Source organism: Triturus cristatus, chromosome 1_1 (assembly GCF_964204655.1).
Source record: "Triturus cristatus chromosome 1_1, aTriCri1.1, whole genome shotgun sequence".
Lineage (NCBI taxonomy): Eukaryota > Metazoa > Chordata > Amphibia > Caudata > Salamandridae > Triturus > Triturus cristatus.
Window position 1 is genome coordinate 50,006,694 of NC_140579.1, and position 15,745 is coordinate 50,022,438.

Below are 15,745 nucleotides of genomic sequence, written 5' to 3' on the forward strand. Positions count from 1 at the left end.
TATTTATATGTAAATATTTGTTTATTTTATCAGGTGAGAGGTACGCTCCATGCAATATATACGTTTGTAGAAGTTTAAACCTGGAGTTACGCGGTATGTATGTAGCCTGGCTAATATGCATCCCCATTCTTTATCAGACCTGAGTTGGCCTCTATCCTCAGCCCAGTGCGCACGAAGATTCGCAAACGGTTTTAGAAGGTGTATGAGTAAAGCTTGTACCAACCAGTGGATCACATGCGATCCCTCCCCCATGACACGCAAACACTGTACCAGCAAATGTGTTGGCGGTTCAGTTGTCAAGTCACCCCATGTTTGCGTCAATGCCCGAATAATAGCAGTGTGTAGAAGAAATTGGCCCGCAGGTATGCCACTATCTCCTACCAAGGTTTCAAAGGAAGAAAGTGTGCCCTCAACGTACAGGTCGCCCAGCGTTTCCACGCCTGCCTCACGCCAGGACGCCAGCTCTATTTCTGTCACAGCGTCTCTGCCTCTGGGTGCACCGGTGAGTGGCAATGTCTGGGCGTACGGGACTGTATCTCTGGTGAGTTGCAAGCTCCTCCAGTAACATCTATGAGCTAGCTCAATATGTATTTGAGGTGGGCAGGGGAGCTTCGCAAGCGGATGAAACAGTCTATACAATTGGGGCTGTGTCCATGGAGGCGACACAGTTGCTGTGTCAGCTATGTTTTTGCCACTCCTCCATTTAGTAACCCATTGTAACTGGGCTGCTAGGTAATAGAGTTTCATGTTCGGAACTGCCAATCCACCTCGTTCCGGTGGCGCATGTAATTTCTGTAATGCTATTCTGGGCCTACCTTTATTCCAAATCAAGCCTCGGATCAGGCCATCCAGTTCTCGAAATAGTCTAACTGGAACATATACTGGAAGATTTGCAAAATAGTACAGCAATCTCGGTAATATTATCATTTTGACTAACGTGATGCGACTCATTACGTTTAATGGGAGGGTCTTCCAGAACTGTATCTGTGCCTTAACAGAAGAAATGGCTCGCACCAGGTTACCATCTAATGTATCCATTGGGGACCTGTATATGTAAATGCCTAGGTATCTGAATGTGGTAGGGTACCAGGCGAGGGCAGTCCCATTGATAATTATGTCAACTTCTGCCACATTATTATTAACAGAATAGACACCCGATTTAGACCAGTTCACCCTGAGCCCCGACATCGTTTCATAGGTTCGAAATAATTCAGATATGGCTGGGGGAATATTATGCAGATCTTTCACGTATAAAAGCAAATCATCCGCATATAGGGAAACCGCGTGTAACCCATCTCCCAGGGGGATACCCCAGTCTGTGCCCCTTTTTTCCGGAGTAGGACTGCTAATGGTTCCATGGCGAGAGAGAAGAGCAATGGGGATAGCGGGCATCCTTGCCTGGTTCCTGGTCTCACACGTATTGTATCGGAGATTAGCTTACCCGTGCGGACCCGCACCGCAGGGGACTGATATAGTAGCTGTACCATTTGCAAATACCCGTCTCCCAACTCATATTTGCTCAATACTGCTGCAAGGTAGGGCCATTCCAAAGAATCATCAGCTGCGCGGGCCAGATTTAACTGCTGTCTGCGACAAGGCTCGTATTGCGCTGATAAGTCGGGCGCAGCTTCTGATCTGCCTGGTCCTGTTGCATCAGGTGGGATATTACAGGATATGCCTGGGCTGCTTGCAAGACCCGCAGCTTGGCAAAATAGCTGTTGATTCCAGTGTCGGTGTACTCGACGGAGGCTCCTGTGTATCTGGTGTCTGAGGGGCCTTGAAACCTCTCACTGTATAGTAGCGCTCTGATGCCTGTCGGGAGGGAGCAGCAGGGGAGCTGTGTCTGAAAGGTTGGACTACCAGCAGTGTGCTCTGCTCTTATACTGGACTCAAGGATCATCTAACTAATCCGCCCTGGTAGTCTGGTGGCCATTGGCGCTGAAGTGCACGCTCACAATGGGGAAGCCTGACGCAAAGCAACCGCGTCTCAACTTCGAGAATAAAAAATCCATGCGTTCTCAACAGCCAGAGCTGGATGTGGGTGCTGAAGCTGGTTCCGCGAGAGTTGACACTGGTGCCAACGGCGCTTATGCTTGAGGCCCGGCACGGCCTGACAGCGCTGACGGACAAAATGGACTCCATGAACTCTCGTATAGACAACATAGTACACAAGCTTGATCAACATGGCGAGCGCATTACGGAAACAGAGCGCAGAATTTCTGATAACGAGGACGTTACGACGCAGCTCCAAAGCAATGTTACCCAAATGGATAAACTCCTAAAAATCATAGCAGCTAAAAATGAGGAGTTGGAAGCAAGGAGTCACAGGAATAACATCCGCGTGCTGGGAATACCCGAAAGCACCAACACGGGGAAGATGGAGACTTATATAGAGAGACTCCTGCTGGAGACCGTTGGGTCGGAAGCACTATCTCCACAATTCATCGTGGAACGGGCGCACAGAGCGCTGGGCCCCCGACCTCCTCCAGGTGATGCTTCACGTCCCATTAGCACAGGGACCGGGATACTGTCCTGCAGGTCGCCCGTGAGAAGAAAACACTACATTATGAAGGCACATCATTCACAATCTACCCGGACTTCACAGCTGCAGTTCAGGAGGACAGGCGACGCTTTCTCCCTGTGAAACAAAAGCTGCGCCAAGCCAAAATCGAATATGCGCTGTTATATCCTACACGATTACGAATTACTTATCAAGGAAAGCAGATGTTGTTTACTAAGCCTCAACAAGCTGAGGAATTCCTGAAACGCCTCAAGAAGCCTAAGGAAACGGTGGCTGCCCCAGACTGCCTTGAGGAGATAGACTAAACACATTTTGACAGTTTGATTTGCGCACCTGATGTCTCTGCTGTAGCAATGCTGCTCCACGGCAGGGTGCGAGAGGTCAGGCTGTGTGTCTTGGATCGCTCCGACATACGGGATATATGGTATGACAATATGTGTTGTCGCCCTATGATACCTGCTCAAGGGCTAGTAAGTGCCGAACACCCTACTGACTCTGACAGAGGCAGGTACCCCCATCTCGTTGCCTCAGGGTTGGAGGGGCCGGGCTGGGCCACCTAGAAAGGTCCCCCATAAGGGAAAACCCCTGGTAAAATACAAAATAATGCACAGTTTGTTTAAATGGGTTCAATTTACAATAGTAATGTTTATGATGAGTGGGAGGGAGTGTGGGAGGGTAGAATTCTCTGGCATGATTGGGATGTCATTGTGGGAGGGGGTTGGGAAGGGAGTTGGTTGGTTTTGGCCATGTCTAATGTATGCATCAATAGTCATTGCAGACACAGCAACACATACATGTATCTTATTTGATCGTCATATGATGAGGGAATGATGCCTCAACACGGCACATACATAACTGGTGATAGTCTACATGATACGTGCCTAAAGTTTCTCTCCTGGAACATTCGGGGTCTGGGAGACCTGCGAAAGCGCAGGCAAATCATCTCTTACCTTGACCGCCACCATATTCAGGTGGCTATGCTGCAGGAAACCCACATGGACCCTCAGAAAGCTCCTGTCTTTGTCAGCAAATGAGGAGACCACAGATGTTCTGCTTCGTATCCCACTTATGCAAGAGGGGCTGCTATCCTAATAAAAAAAAATATGCCTTTCACGCTCAGTGGCGCACACACGGACCCACAGGGGAGATATGTATTGGTATGGGGGCGCTTGGGTACAGCCACAATTACTATGGTATGCTGCTACGGCCCCAATATCGACGCACCTGAAAGTGCTATGGGGGAAGATTATGGAGATAGGCCCCACGCAGCTGATTTGGGGCGGTGATTTTAATGTAGCTATTAACCCGACCTTGGATAGATCAAATACGGCTCCACATCACTATACCAAGGCACAGGCTGTACTACGGGAGATCCTTCAGGAGGGCAACCTGGGGGATGCGTGGCGTCTTCGACACCCGAACACTAGAGAGGGCACACATAGTAACACTCACGCAGGTTCATGGGCGCGATTAGATTATTACCTATTGTCGAGGGAACTAGCTCCCACCATAGCAGCAATTACCCACTTGGCTAAAAGGTTCTCCGATCATTCACCTGTTAAGCTAGAGATCACCATGCCCGGATACAATACACCCAGACGGCATTGGAGACTACAACCCACTGCCCTGTTAGATGCAAGCTTTCACATGGAGGAGATACGTGACTTTTTCCGTAGAAACAGACACTTGGTGGATTCCATAGAAATATTGTGGGAGGCCTTCAAGGTCACCATTGGTGGTTTCTGTATCTCAAAAAGTTTTGGTGTTCTTAGAGATTTGCGGAATACGTTGCATAAATTGGAAGTTGAGCTTAAAGCTTTAGAACGCGAAATGGGGAGGGGGCGCCCAAACACAGCTGATTTTTAAAGAGAAGCTGGCCGACTATGCAGATACTGCAGCTCGGGAATCCAATTTTAGGGGGAAATATTGGAAGGCGAGGAGATATGGAGAGGGGGAACGTCCTGGGAGGGCTTTAGCGGACATGATTAAGAGACCTAGAGGCTCGCACAACGTTCTGGAAATACTTGGCTCTGACGGGGAGGTATACATGGATACTGCTGACATATTAGCATGCTTTACAACACACTACTCCACTCTGTACACTTCGCAACGCCAGGGCAGAATAGAACTTGACAGCTTTTTGGGTGATGTGGCACTGGGGTGGCTTGAGGACCACCACAGGGACTTCCTCAGTGCCCCCTTTGAACTCGACGAAATTCGAGAGGCAATTATGCAACAAAAATCTAGTAAGGCCCCGGGGTTCGATGGTCTACCAGCCACATTTTATAAGACTTACATTGACATCATGGCCCCAGTGCTGAAGGACGTATAAGCCGAATCCATGGAAGATGGCAAACTTCCCCCATCCATGAGGGCGGCTTTGATAACGTCCCTACTTAAAACCGGTAAGGCCCCTACTTCATATGATTCCTATAGGCCCCTATCCCTAGTGAACTGCGACACTAAAATCCTGGCAAAGGTCATCGCCAATAGACTAATTCTATTAATCGATAAATTGGTATTGCCTGATCAATCTGGCTTTATACCTGGGCGAGCCAACTCACATAATCTTCGTGCATTATTTTCTATCCTCCAGAATGTAGCGCCGGAAGTACCCATGGCTGCGGTCTTTATAGATGCCACGAAGGCATTTGATTCCATGGAATGGGATTATCTCAATGCCATACTGTGCCGGATGGGCTTCCCAGCGATCTTTGTTTCCTGGATACGCCTGTTATACACTCGCCCCACTGCCCGAATTCTCATAAATGGGCACATGTCTGCTGAAATTCCCATAGCCCGAGGCACTAGACAGGGGTGCCACTGTCTCCCCTGCTCTTCACCCTTGCGATAGAGCCCTTAGCCTGTAAAGGCAGCACCATCGGGAACGTGCGTTGCGATGTAACCTGCGACAAATCCTAATCACGCTTTATGCAGACGATATGACGTTATATGTCAGGGATCCGCAAAACAATCTTAACCCAATATTGCGGGAATTTATTATGTTTGGACACCTTTCTGGAGTCCATATTAATTGGGCGAAGTCGTTGATTTTTCCCCTCATGTCTGCAGTGACAAAATTTGCACTTGATTTCCCCTTAGATTGGTGCGATACAGATCTGCGCTACTTAGGGATTCAAATTGGAAATACCCACGACGAGATTCTACGCCTTAATTATGGCACAGCCATGGAACGCCTTTCCTGCAACGTCACACGCTGGATAGCTTTGCCTTTATCAATGGCTGGCCGTGCCTCCCTGATAAAAATGGTGATTCTTCCACAGTTCTTATATCTCTTTCTGAATATTCTGTATCATCCAGGGCGAAATTTTTTCGCTTCCCTCAGAACGGAATTTGCTGAGATTATTTTGGGGAGGGAAACAGCCCCGCCTGCAATGGACAGTACTCATGAGGCCGTATGTGCAAGGTGGGTTTGATTTACCAGATTTTGAACTATATTTTGAATGTGCGCAGGCACATTATGCTTATTTCTGGATGAACCCCCCACGCTGTATGCCTCAAATTGCGGCAGAGAACTGGCTGGCGGACCCGATTCCGTTGTGTGGGATGATTCATGAGCCCGCTCCTGCCAGAAACGTGCCACCCACCACTCTCACGAGTACAGTCACCGCATGGCATAGAATTGGTCGTCGTCTTAACGCCGCAATCATATATTCGCCAATACTGCCTCTCTCCTATCATCCCCAGATGTCATTATTACAAGAAACTGGGGGTTTCATAAATTGTGTGCCCGACTGACCATTTTTACATGGGGAGATATCTTTATACAAGGGAAGTTTTGCTCAGCTGAACAATTCTCCCGGCAGACGACTCCCACTCCGTTAGATACATTCTTATATTTACGGTTACAACAGGGTATGTGGACCGTTATCCCGGAGTTTCCCAAGGAACCGGAGCCCCTAGCGCCGTTACATCGTATGCTGACTGCTGATGGCCCCGGGCACATGGTCTCTACTTTATATCATACTATACGCACCCACCAGCCGGAGCCTAGGCATGCGGCACTGCGTCACTGGTCCACTGATCTGGGTCTTGAATTAACACTTGAACAGTGGAGGTACTGTTGTATGCAAGTTGCACGCATCTCCTCCAGCTGCAGATTGCGTATTATTCACTTTTGATACATTCAACGTATATATTGCACACCCGCAAAGCTATACAGACTCAAGCTGAGAGACACTGATAACTGTGACCGCTGTGGTAGCCAAGGGGCCGGTTTTTTACATCTGGTGTGAGAATGCCCCCGGGTCTCGGAAGGTCTTTGAGGCACTCACACAAATGACGTCGGATGTCATTGATTGTAGTCCACTTTTGGCACTGCTGGGATATACTCAGCGGCTTCCACAGGCCTATCGCCGTTATGTCACACTTGCGTTACTGTTAGCAAAAAGAAGGGTGGCGTGCAGGTGGGGTAGGGGACGTGCCCCCAAATTTAAACAGTGGCTCGATGATTTGATATATAGTCAAGACCATGGTGCCATATATGCGGAATCGTTACCCTGCAGATCCAGACCCAAGGATATATGGGGACCCCTCAAACAGTACCTCCTGCAACACACCCCTGAAGACACCACATGAGGTGCAATGTTGATCCTGATGTGATGATTGCAGGGAAATAAGCTCATGGTCCTCTAAGTGGATCATGAGAGGGGAGGTAGGGGGACGATGCTGTGCTTTGTTTCCCCCATGCTGTGGGCATTCGCTGAAGTTTGTATGTGGGGGCATGTGTGGGGAGCCGGGGATGGTGGTCGCGCAATGAGTTTCCCCTTCTGGAACGTTTTAATGTCTATCTCTTTGTGGCCCACTGGTGTCTCAGGCCTGCCACCGCAGTGTCTGTGGGCAGTTGCTAATTGCCATGCTGTCCTGGCCAGTGTACACACTTGCCAGGCCTGACCCTTACCTTTTCTTACACATTGGACACCCCTATGGTAGGCCCAAGGTACCCTCCTGGGCAGGGTGCAGTGAAAGGTAGGACATGCACTAGTGTGGGTGACATGTCCTGATAGTGAAATACTGCCAATTTCGAGGACATATGCGCAGTATGGAATGATGGACTATGGAACTGTTTGAAAGCCGTCGAGTCAACTAATATGAGCATGGGGTACATGTAATGTGTTAAATGTCTTAATGATGTATACTGCTTCGTTCTGTATTACTTGCGGATGTGCTGCAGTGATTGTCTGCTGTTTTTTTGTTATTCACTATCAAAAACTAATAAACAAAGGTTTAAAAAAAGTATCTTCTCCATGCGCTCGAGTTTTTTGGTGGTTTGGGCGGTTCCATCCTCCAGGCCGGAGATTCTGCCCTCAACTGTTATGTGCCCTTCCTGCTTGTCAAGTCTAATGCCCATGGTGTCAAATCTCATCTAGGGCATCAAAGTGGCTTTCCAGGGCCTTGAAGCCTGCCCGGTGTTCCAATAACATGGTATCAGATCCAGTCACTGCTTCTGCTTGTGGTACGCCTCCCTCCGCCATGTTGACACACTGTGTCCGCTCCGCTGGCCTGTTGTTGGAAGGGTAGTTGGCCAAGCGTGGGCGGTTAACTGTGTGCTCCAATTAGTGCGAAGACACTGCAGTATTGGATGTGCAGAATGCCAATATTCTGTCTCCGATTATGCCCCCTGGGTCATAGTGGTTCGGCCTGGCCTTGTGCCATCTTTTGAAGGCGCCCCAATGTTAATGGGCGCTTATGTCGCAGTTCATGCCCCTGTTCACAGCATCAGACTATGTGGCTGGGGAGGGGTGGTGGTCAGTGGCATTTGAAGGTTCATGCGATATTGTATGAGGTGCGGCAGCACTGATACAACCCCACAGCTCCCGGCCCGGGACCGGTCCTCAGGCTCGCCCGTGGCCCCTGTTGCCACGGGGCCTCCGGGTATAAGTCTGTGGGGTACACTGATCCAATAGAAACTGTACCGAGCGCCCCTTAATGCCCCCACCGCTTACCTCGTCTTTGTACAGCCACTTCCGACACAGCTCACCGTCCCCGCGTTGGGCATCTACAGCCTGTCTGGATTGATCATCAGCTCCGAGTAAATCGAGCCCCTGGCTTCTAACATGGCAGTAGGCCTCTCCTCTCTTGGGCCTACCGCATCAATGCTGATGCGGACTAAGGGCTCCTCCTGGGTCGTGCTAGTTACTGGCCGCCCCTCACCGCTTCCCACATTTCTTCGCCCGCCTCTTAGTCATGGGGAACGCCGCATGGGTAGTCGGATGCCGAGGTTCTACGGTGGAGCTCCAAGCCTACGCGGCCATTACGGTCGGCAGCTTGGCCACACCCCGACTTCATCCTTATTACACGGTGCAGGAACACATTGAATAGCATTAGTTAATATTGACATGGTTTTTATACCATCAACATTAATAACATAGCCCAAGTAAGTAATCTTATCCTAAGCAAAAGCACATTTTGAGAACGCCACACACATTTTTAGATCCCCACAGTTAAACCCTTTAGCTCTAAAGTGTTCGTCACTTCTCTTAACCTCCTATCATGTTCAATTTTCATCATCCCAAAAATAAGGACATCATCCTGAAAGATTTTGACCCTATCAGTTTTACCAAACCATTGAATCATTAGTCTTTGGAAAACTGGACTTCCTGAGTCCCGTTTGAATTGTGCTTATATATTGTTGGCCAAAAGGCATAAAGTTGTTAAATAATTTATAAATCGACACATTTCATATTTTGTAGACTTATTTTTCTTTTTTCCAAAACTCTTGGTAGAACTTTGTGCATAATTGTATACCACAAGCATAAAAACCTTGGGCCATGTATTTTCTCCTATGGCTAGCTTTTTGAAGTAACTGTTAAATAAGTTTGACTTAAAGGTTTCTTCATTTTTTTTATATGTTATGAATGGCTATTTTGGGACACTCCATATTTTATCTTGAGTCAGTAGGTTCCAATGTTTGTTAATCAATATTCTTATTTCCCCATGATCTCTATGATACCGAATGCGTGATATTTTGAATTCCTGAGATTAAATGAAGCTTCAAACAGCAATTTTTTCCTTGTCGTAGATTTTACTTTGAAGTGCCTTGACATTATTGTAGTTTATAACCTTGTTTTGTAACTCTGTCATTTTAAATTTAAATTTTGTTCTGAACCATACCATTTCTTCTCATCCTTAGAATTCTTCATAGGGGAAGTTGTCAGTTATGTTTCTAGGGTGGCTTGAAGTTGCATGAAGAATAGAATTAGAGACTGAGTGTTTTTCCAGCCATGCCATCTTTGAAATAGGGTGCCATTACCCTGCTCGGAAGATGGCAGAGAGGTGAGATAAAGTAAAGGTACACGCAAGAGCAAATTGAAGGAAAAGGAAGAAGGAAAGGTTGAAGAACAGGAAAAAATTATTGACAATAGGCATTGTTAGATCTGGGGATCTCTAGTTGGCAGAGGTAAGTACCTTTGTCCAAATAGGGATCCTTATTTCTAGTCAGGGTAAGGGAGTACACACTGATCACCAGCAGGCACCGGCTGTGCGCAGAAACACGCACTCAGCTTCTCAATAAGTGTTGTTTTGGGAACCTTGATATCCCTGCGTTCCCAACAGGAGGACAGCACTTGGAGAAACAGCACACAGCAAAGTCTTATCTTCCAGCAGGTGGGGGGAGCACAGCACACAGCAGAGCCCCCCTTCCTCTCCTTTAGTGGAATCAGCAAACTGCAGGTCGGCCCCAGAGCACACAGCAAGGGCAGGTTTCCTTGTCAGTTTCCTCAGCTGTTCTTCTTCTGGCAGAGGTTCCTCTTGATTGTAGAAGTCTAATTTTACTGGGGTTTCAGCACAGCTACTTATACCCCAAAAGTCTTTGTTCTTACATATGTGAGGGGTCCAGGATCCAGTCCAAACCAGTTCTAGGTGCCCTCTGCATGGGCATGTCTTCTTTCTTTGTGAGGGGAGGCCAGGGCCATCAGACACACCGCAGGAGGTGGAGACAGCATTGTGGAAGGCAGGCACAGCCATATTCAGGCCCAGGTGCAACTCCTCCCACCACTCTAAGTGCAGATAGGTCTATTCAGCCTAGTGCTGACTCGCCCATTCCCCTGCAGCCACCCCCAGCCCCTGTCACTCACAAACCAGACAGTCAATACTCAAACAGGCAGAGGCACACAGAAAGGTTGAACAGGAAAATAGACTCTTTCTAAAAGTGCTATTTTCCAACACAGAATTTAAAAACCATCTTTCCTAAAAGATGCATTATCAAATTCTGAGTTCAGGGATACCATACTTCATATGTCTATCTTGCCGCTATGGGATATGCAGGTAAATATGATACCCAGCATTCCCCATTGTAACCTATGGGCAAGATAGCCTCTCAATAGTGAAAAACGAAATAGGCAGAATTTCACTATCAGGATGTCACCCACACTAGTACATGTCCTACCTTTCACTGCACCCTGCCCAGGGGGGTACCTTGGGCCTACCATAGGGGTGTCCAATGTGTAAGAAAAGGTAAGGGTCAGGCCTGGCAAGTGGGTGCACTGGCCAGGACAACATGGCAGTTAGCAACTGCCCACAGGCACTGCGATGGCAGGCCTGAGACACCATTTTAGGGCTACTCCTGTGGGTGGCACAATCAGTGCTGCAGCCCACTAGTAGCATCTCAATTACCAGCCCTGGCACACCCAGTGCACTTTACTAGGGACCTACTGGTAAAACAAATATGCCAATCATAATAACAATTTAACCAGGGAGCACTTGCACTTTGGCACTGATCAGCAGTGGCAAAGTGTCCAAAGCATCTAAACCAGCAAAAACGAAATCCAGCACAGTGTCAAAAATACAGGAGGCAGAGGCAAAAAGTCAATGGAAACCACGCCAAAGATGCCAGGTCTAACAGGCATGAACGAGGGAAAGCGGCGAATAAAAGCGGACTTATTTAAACACACGCTGGGAAAACCCTGTCCACATGCATTGTTACGACACACAAATGTTAAGACTGTTAGCCACTTTTGCTTTTCCTTCAAGTTTAGAAGCACTAAAATAACCCTACCAGTATTGACGAAAAAGAGAAACTAAAAGTAGGAAAACTTAGATATTATGTAATTAACATTAAATGTACATGCAATTTGTTCAGTTAACTTCTATCACTTAGTCAAAACGCATTGAAGACAATGGAAAAACTCTATTTAGTGGCTGTGTAAAATCTGAATTGATTTATGGTGGTTGTAGAATTGGCATGCACCTTTGCTTATACTGTTCTGCAATATAGTTGAATTAAGGAGGTTTTAAAATATTAAATCATGACTTGCCATTTAATTTAATGAAATGTACCTTTATCATGAATTCTTTAATAATATCACTAACTCTCACGGACTACAAACCGGTTTATTGGATACCCCTCCAACCCTCCCCCCCCCTCCAAACACACTCCTAAGGAGACTAATGAAATAATTCACGTCTCTCATCCATATACATTGTCTGTTTTCTTTTGTCCTACTTTTTAAAACCACATTAAGAAACCACCAGAGCAGGCTTAAAATACATGACCAGATATATTCCATAAGAAAATAGAAGTGAAAGCAATGACGAGGATGAATATATGCCTTAAAGCTCCAAGAATACAATGTGGACCATAATCCAGATAGCCACACCACTTCAGTATCCCAGAAAGATGTGCATTGTCCTTCACCCTCTGTTCACCTATTCTTCTGCCTGACAGGATCTCTAAAGACAGGACCCTGCTTATTTCAAGAATTTTCTTTGTTTTACTCCTTTGGGAGCAGAATTTTGCTTGTGCCTGGTGAACCTATTTAGAGAATGATATTCCTTTGGTGTTTATAATGTATTTAAACCTTTTTCTCTGTCGTTGTTCAGTGTCCTTTTCTATTTGGCAGTTTTCAGATGTATCATTAACAGTTAAATACAGTACCAAAAGGACAAGCATGTTAGGTTGGTAGCCTGTTAGCTCTTTTCGGAGGCATTTGTCTCGGAGCCCTTCAGGGGTCTTCCAAGACGGCCATGGTCTTCAGACATCAGGTTCAATTCAGTTTCAACCCATCTGGAAGCCATTGAAGAGATGCTTTCTATTACTAGACAGTAACATTATCTATAAAGGCCACTGCAGAACCTCCGGTCAAGATCTTGCGTAACAAGCAGGATGGTGAGGCGAAGGGCGATGGATATAAGGAGGTCATGATGCCCCAGCTTACAGCCTGGGAATGTTGTGTGTGAAATACATGATGACTAAGAGGGAGATCCTGGCCTGTACCAAGGACATAGAAAGGTCGATCCAGAGAGTTGACAACACCCCTCCTTCCAGGAGAAGGGTGGCCAGCACTGAATTTAAGACAGACCAAATATTTGGAAAGTTATGATTCTTATTACAACGTAAGACTTTGGTACGAAGTGCCACTGATGTTAAAGATACAGGCAGACCTCAGCTATGACTTACAAGCTATAGCCCCAAAAACCTCATCTGGCACAGCAACGTGGTCCACCAGTGCAGCAGATGGTCTTTGTACTGACGCAGTACGCACCACTACTGCCCGTCACACCCCCTCAACAATTCAAGACTGGCACGATGTAGGGCGATGAACTTGAAGATGAGTCAAAGAAGAAGATGAAGAAACACTCAAGGGCGCTACAGGAAGCTAATAGGTGGACTACATAGCCCCGAAGGCAGCTGTGAAAACACTCCCGCATCTGATTATACAACAAAGATTCTGCAGTGTTGCGTCCTCCTACCAGAGGGCCCCTAAGAGATACGACTTGCCCGTCACAGCCAATGAGCCAAGCTGCTTTCTTTACAGCTCAGTGAATCATTTGGGAAACTGGTGAAGGTGATAACTATTGTGGTTCTTATATAAGGAAAAAAAGATTACATTTACTCCCTTTACCCTTCCTGGTATTGTTTCTACAACTTGAGAAATTATAAAAGGCTCAATACAACACCCATGCACACACCTCTTCTGCTATAATCAAAGCAACCATAAACATAGTGAATATTAGCTGGGGTTGGTTGAGGAGCACCACCTCTATCAAAAAGTGCAGAATAGGTTGTTTGATTGTTGGGATGGCATTTTTTGAATGACATCTTCCAGAAGGCAGCGACGTATCGGAGCTGATATGACAGTAAGATTCACAACATACGAAATACTATTCATCACATTTAGAAAGTTACGTCTGCTGCTCAGATCTTTGAGGAAAATCAGTGACATCCATGTTTTTACCATCTAGGTGGTTTTCTTGCCGTAGCTTCACTCCAGAGTCATTATTTGAGCAGCTCCCAAGATCATTACAAAGGTCCTTCAAAATGTCACAGAATTAACTGGATGTTTGGATGTCATTCTCTCTAATTCCTTTTTTCTGCAGCGAGTAGTTCAGCTGCATTCAATAGACAAGAACAAAAGACCCACAAGGGCACATACCAGATATGTATTTACTTTGGCTCACCCAGCAAGGACAGTCCCATCTTCTGGCATTGATCGCAGAAGCATGGGATAACAGGGCATCGCAAAGTGGATTGCAGTGGCCATCACTTTCAGTCACTCTAAGACCACTCAGTTACGGGTAGCATTGAAGTTAATAAAAGGCATGCCTACAACACCGCTCCTTTATGCAGAGCTTACTCTTTTGGACATTGGCATATCGGGCACATGAAAGAGCAGAGAAGCCTTTGTGAGACATTACTGTTTGGAAGCAGAATTTGGTAAGAATCAGCAATTCAGAATGTTTATTTTGCTACTTATTTCAGTATGGTGACCCACTTTCTCACCTGTGCTGAATATTATGGTTAAATTGGTAAAGACTTGACTTAATAACAGACTCACATGTCCACTGCTCTAATTAATTTCATATTTTCCAATGCTAATTCACCACTAATCCTTTTTGGGTTCTGGAATAGTGTGCTACTTGCCGAAAAGCGCTTCGACGCTTCGTCAGGGGTAGTAAGAGATGGATAAATGCAATTACAATTTGCTGTTACCGTATTGTTTGCTATTTGAATTCATGTATGTCCATGTATACAATATACAATGCTAGAGAAGAAATAGGTTACCACGAACTACGGCTCTCAAGCATTGGCATCTTTTGTTGAAATACTTGCAACACTGGAGAACTGTGGTGGTTGTAAGTAACTTGTTTCTTCCCTGAGTGGAAAGGGTTCTGTTGCTTTTTATTACCTGTTTCTAGATAATAGAAGATGTTTGCAAATGTGTATGTAAAATCTAGGGTTTCTTCTTCTTCTCATGCCCTCGCCTCTCACTTTTCCAGGACACTTTCCTTCTTAGGCATGAGTGTATGCCTGGCTCTGATGTTCATCTCCTCTTGGTACTATGCCATTGTTGCCATGGTGATCGCCGGCATGATCTACAAGTACATTGAATATCAGGGGTGAGTGAAACGATTCCTATGTGCATGCTCCAGGGGGTGAGCATCACTTCCCTCTGTGTCATATCTAGTTATGCTTTGGCAGGTGCAGAGCATTTTCAAGGATAAAGTGGTGTTTTTGAATTCAGCACTGTGTATGTACATGAGTGTTGGGATCAGTAAGGTAGGCATTGTGCTCATTTTAGAGGGCCAGGGAAGTCAACATTTGTCATTGAGATTGTACATCATCAAAATTTAGAGGCTAGTCTTGTTTCAGTATTTTCTACATCTGCTATATTCAAAATGTTTTGGTTAAAGACAAAAACTGATGTACTTAACAACACTTTGAGCATTTGTTGCTGTGAGACCATATTAATTTTAATAGAATTTTTTTGAAGGGAATATATTGAAATGGCTATTGACTATTTCCTCGTGTACCATGGAAAATAGTTTATTATTATACCCAAACAGCAAGCTATGCTATAAAAGTGAAGTCCGTGTTGCTGTATTGACCTACTAAAGGTGTGGCTAATATGCACCCGCCTTTGAATATTTTCAAGCCGAGGAAAAGGATGCACAAAAGTTTTAAGATTCTAAGTTGCGGCACATGAATCATCATGGTTTGTTATTCAGGGTACTCCCAAGACTTACCTGGGCACAGAACATAGTGCACTTTGTTGACTGTTTTAGAAGTTGACATGGGTAACTTCTCTCAGCTAACTTGGCATAGATGAGGTTCTCTAAAGCAGCTCTTTCTTCTTGCAAATTTTTTTATAGGCTAAGCAATTGTCCCTTTAGCAATCTTCATGTTGTATGTTCAGATTTAGAAGATTGAATAATTGGTTATCAGACTTTGCAGTGAATGATAAATGTGGGATTTCTTGGTTGAAC

General features: G+C 45.9%; 1 protein-coding gene across 3 annotated transcripts in view; it reads left to right on the plus strand.

Moving 5' to 3' along the window:
- LOC146869338 (solute carrier family 12 member 6-like) overlaps positions 1 to 15,745 on the plus strand; it is an 836,907-nt gene that overhangs the window by 468,908 nt on the left and 352,254 nt on the right. For all 3 annotated transcript variants that reach the window (XM_085651026.1, XM_085651041.1, XM_085650987.1), the window contains one exon: positions 14,759 to 14,878. In XM_085651026.1, the coding sequence (XP_085507152.1) occupies positions 14,759 to 14,878 (120 nt within the window). The remainder of the gene's footprint in view (positions 1 to 14,758; positions 14,879 to 15,745) is intronic.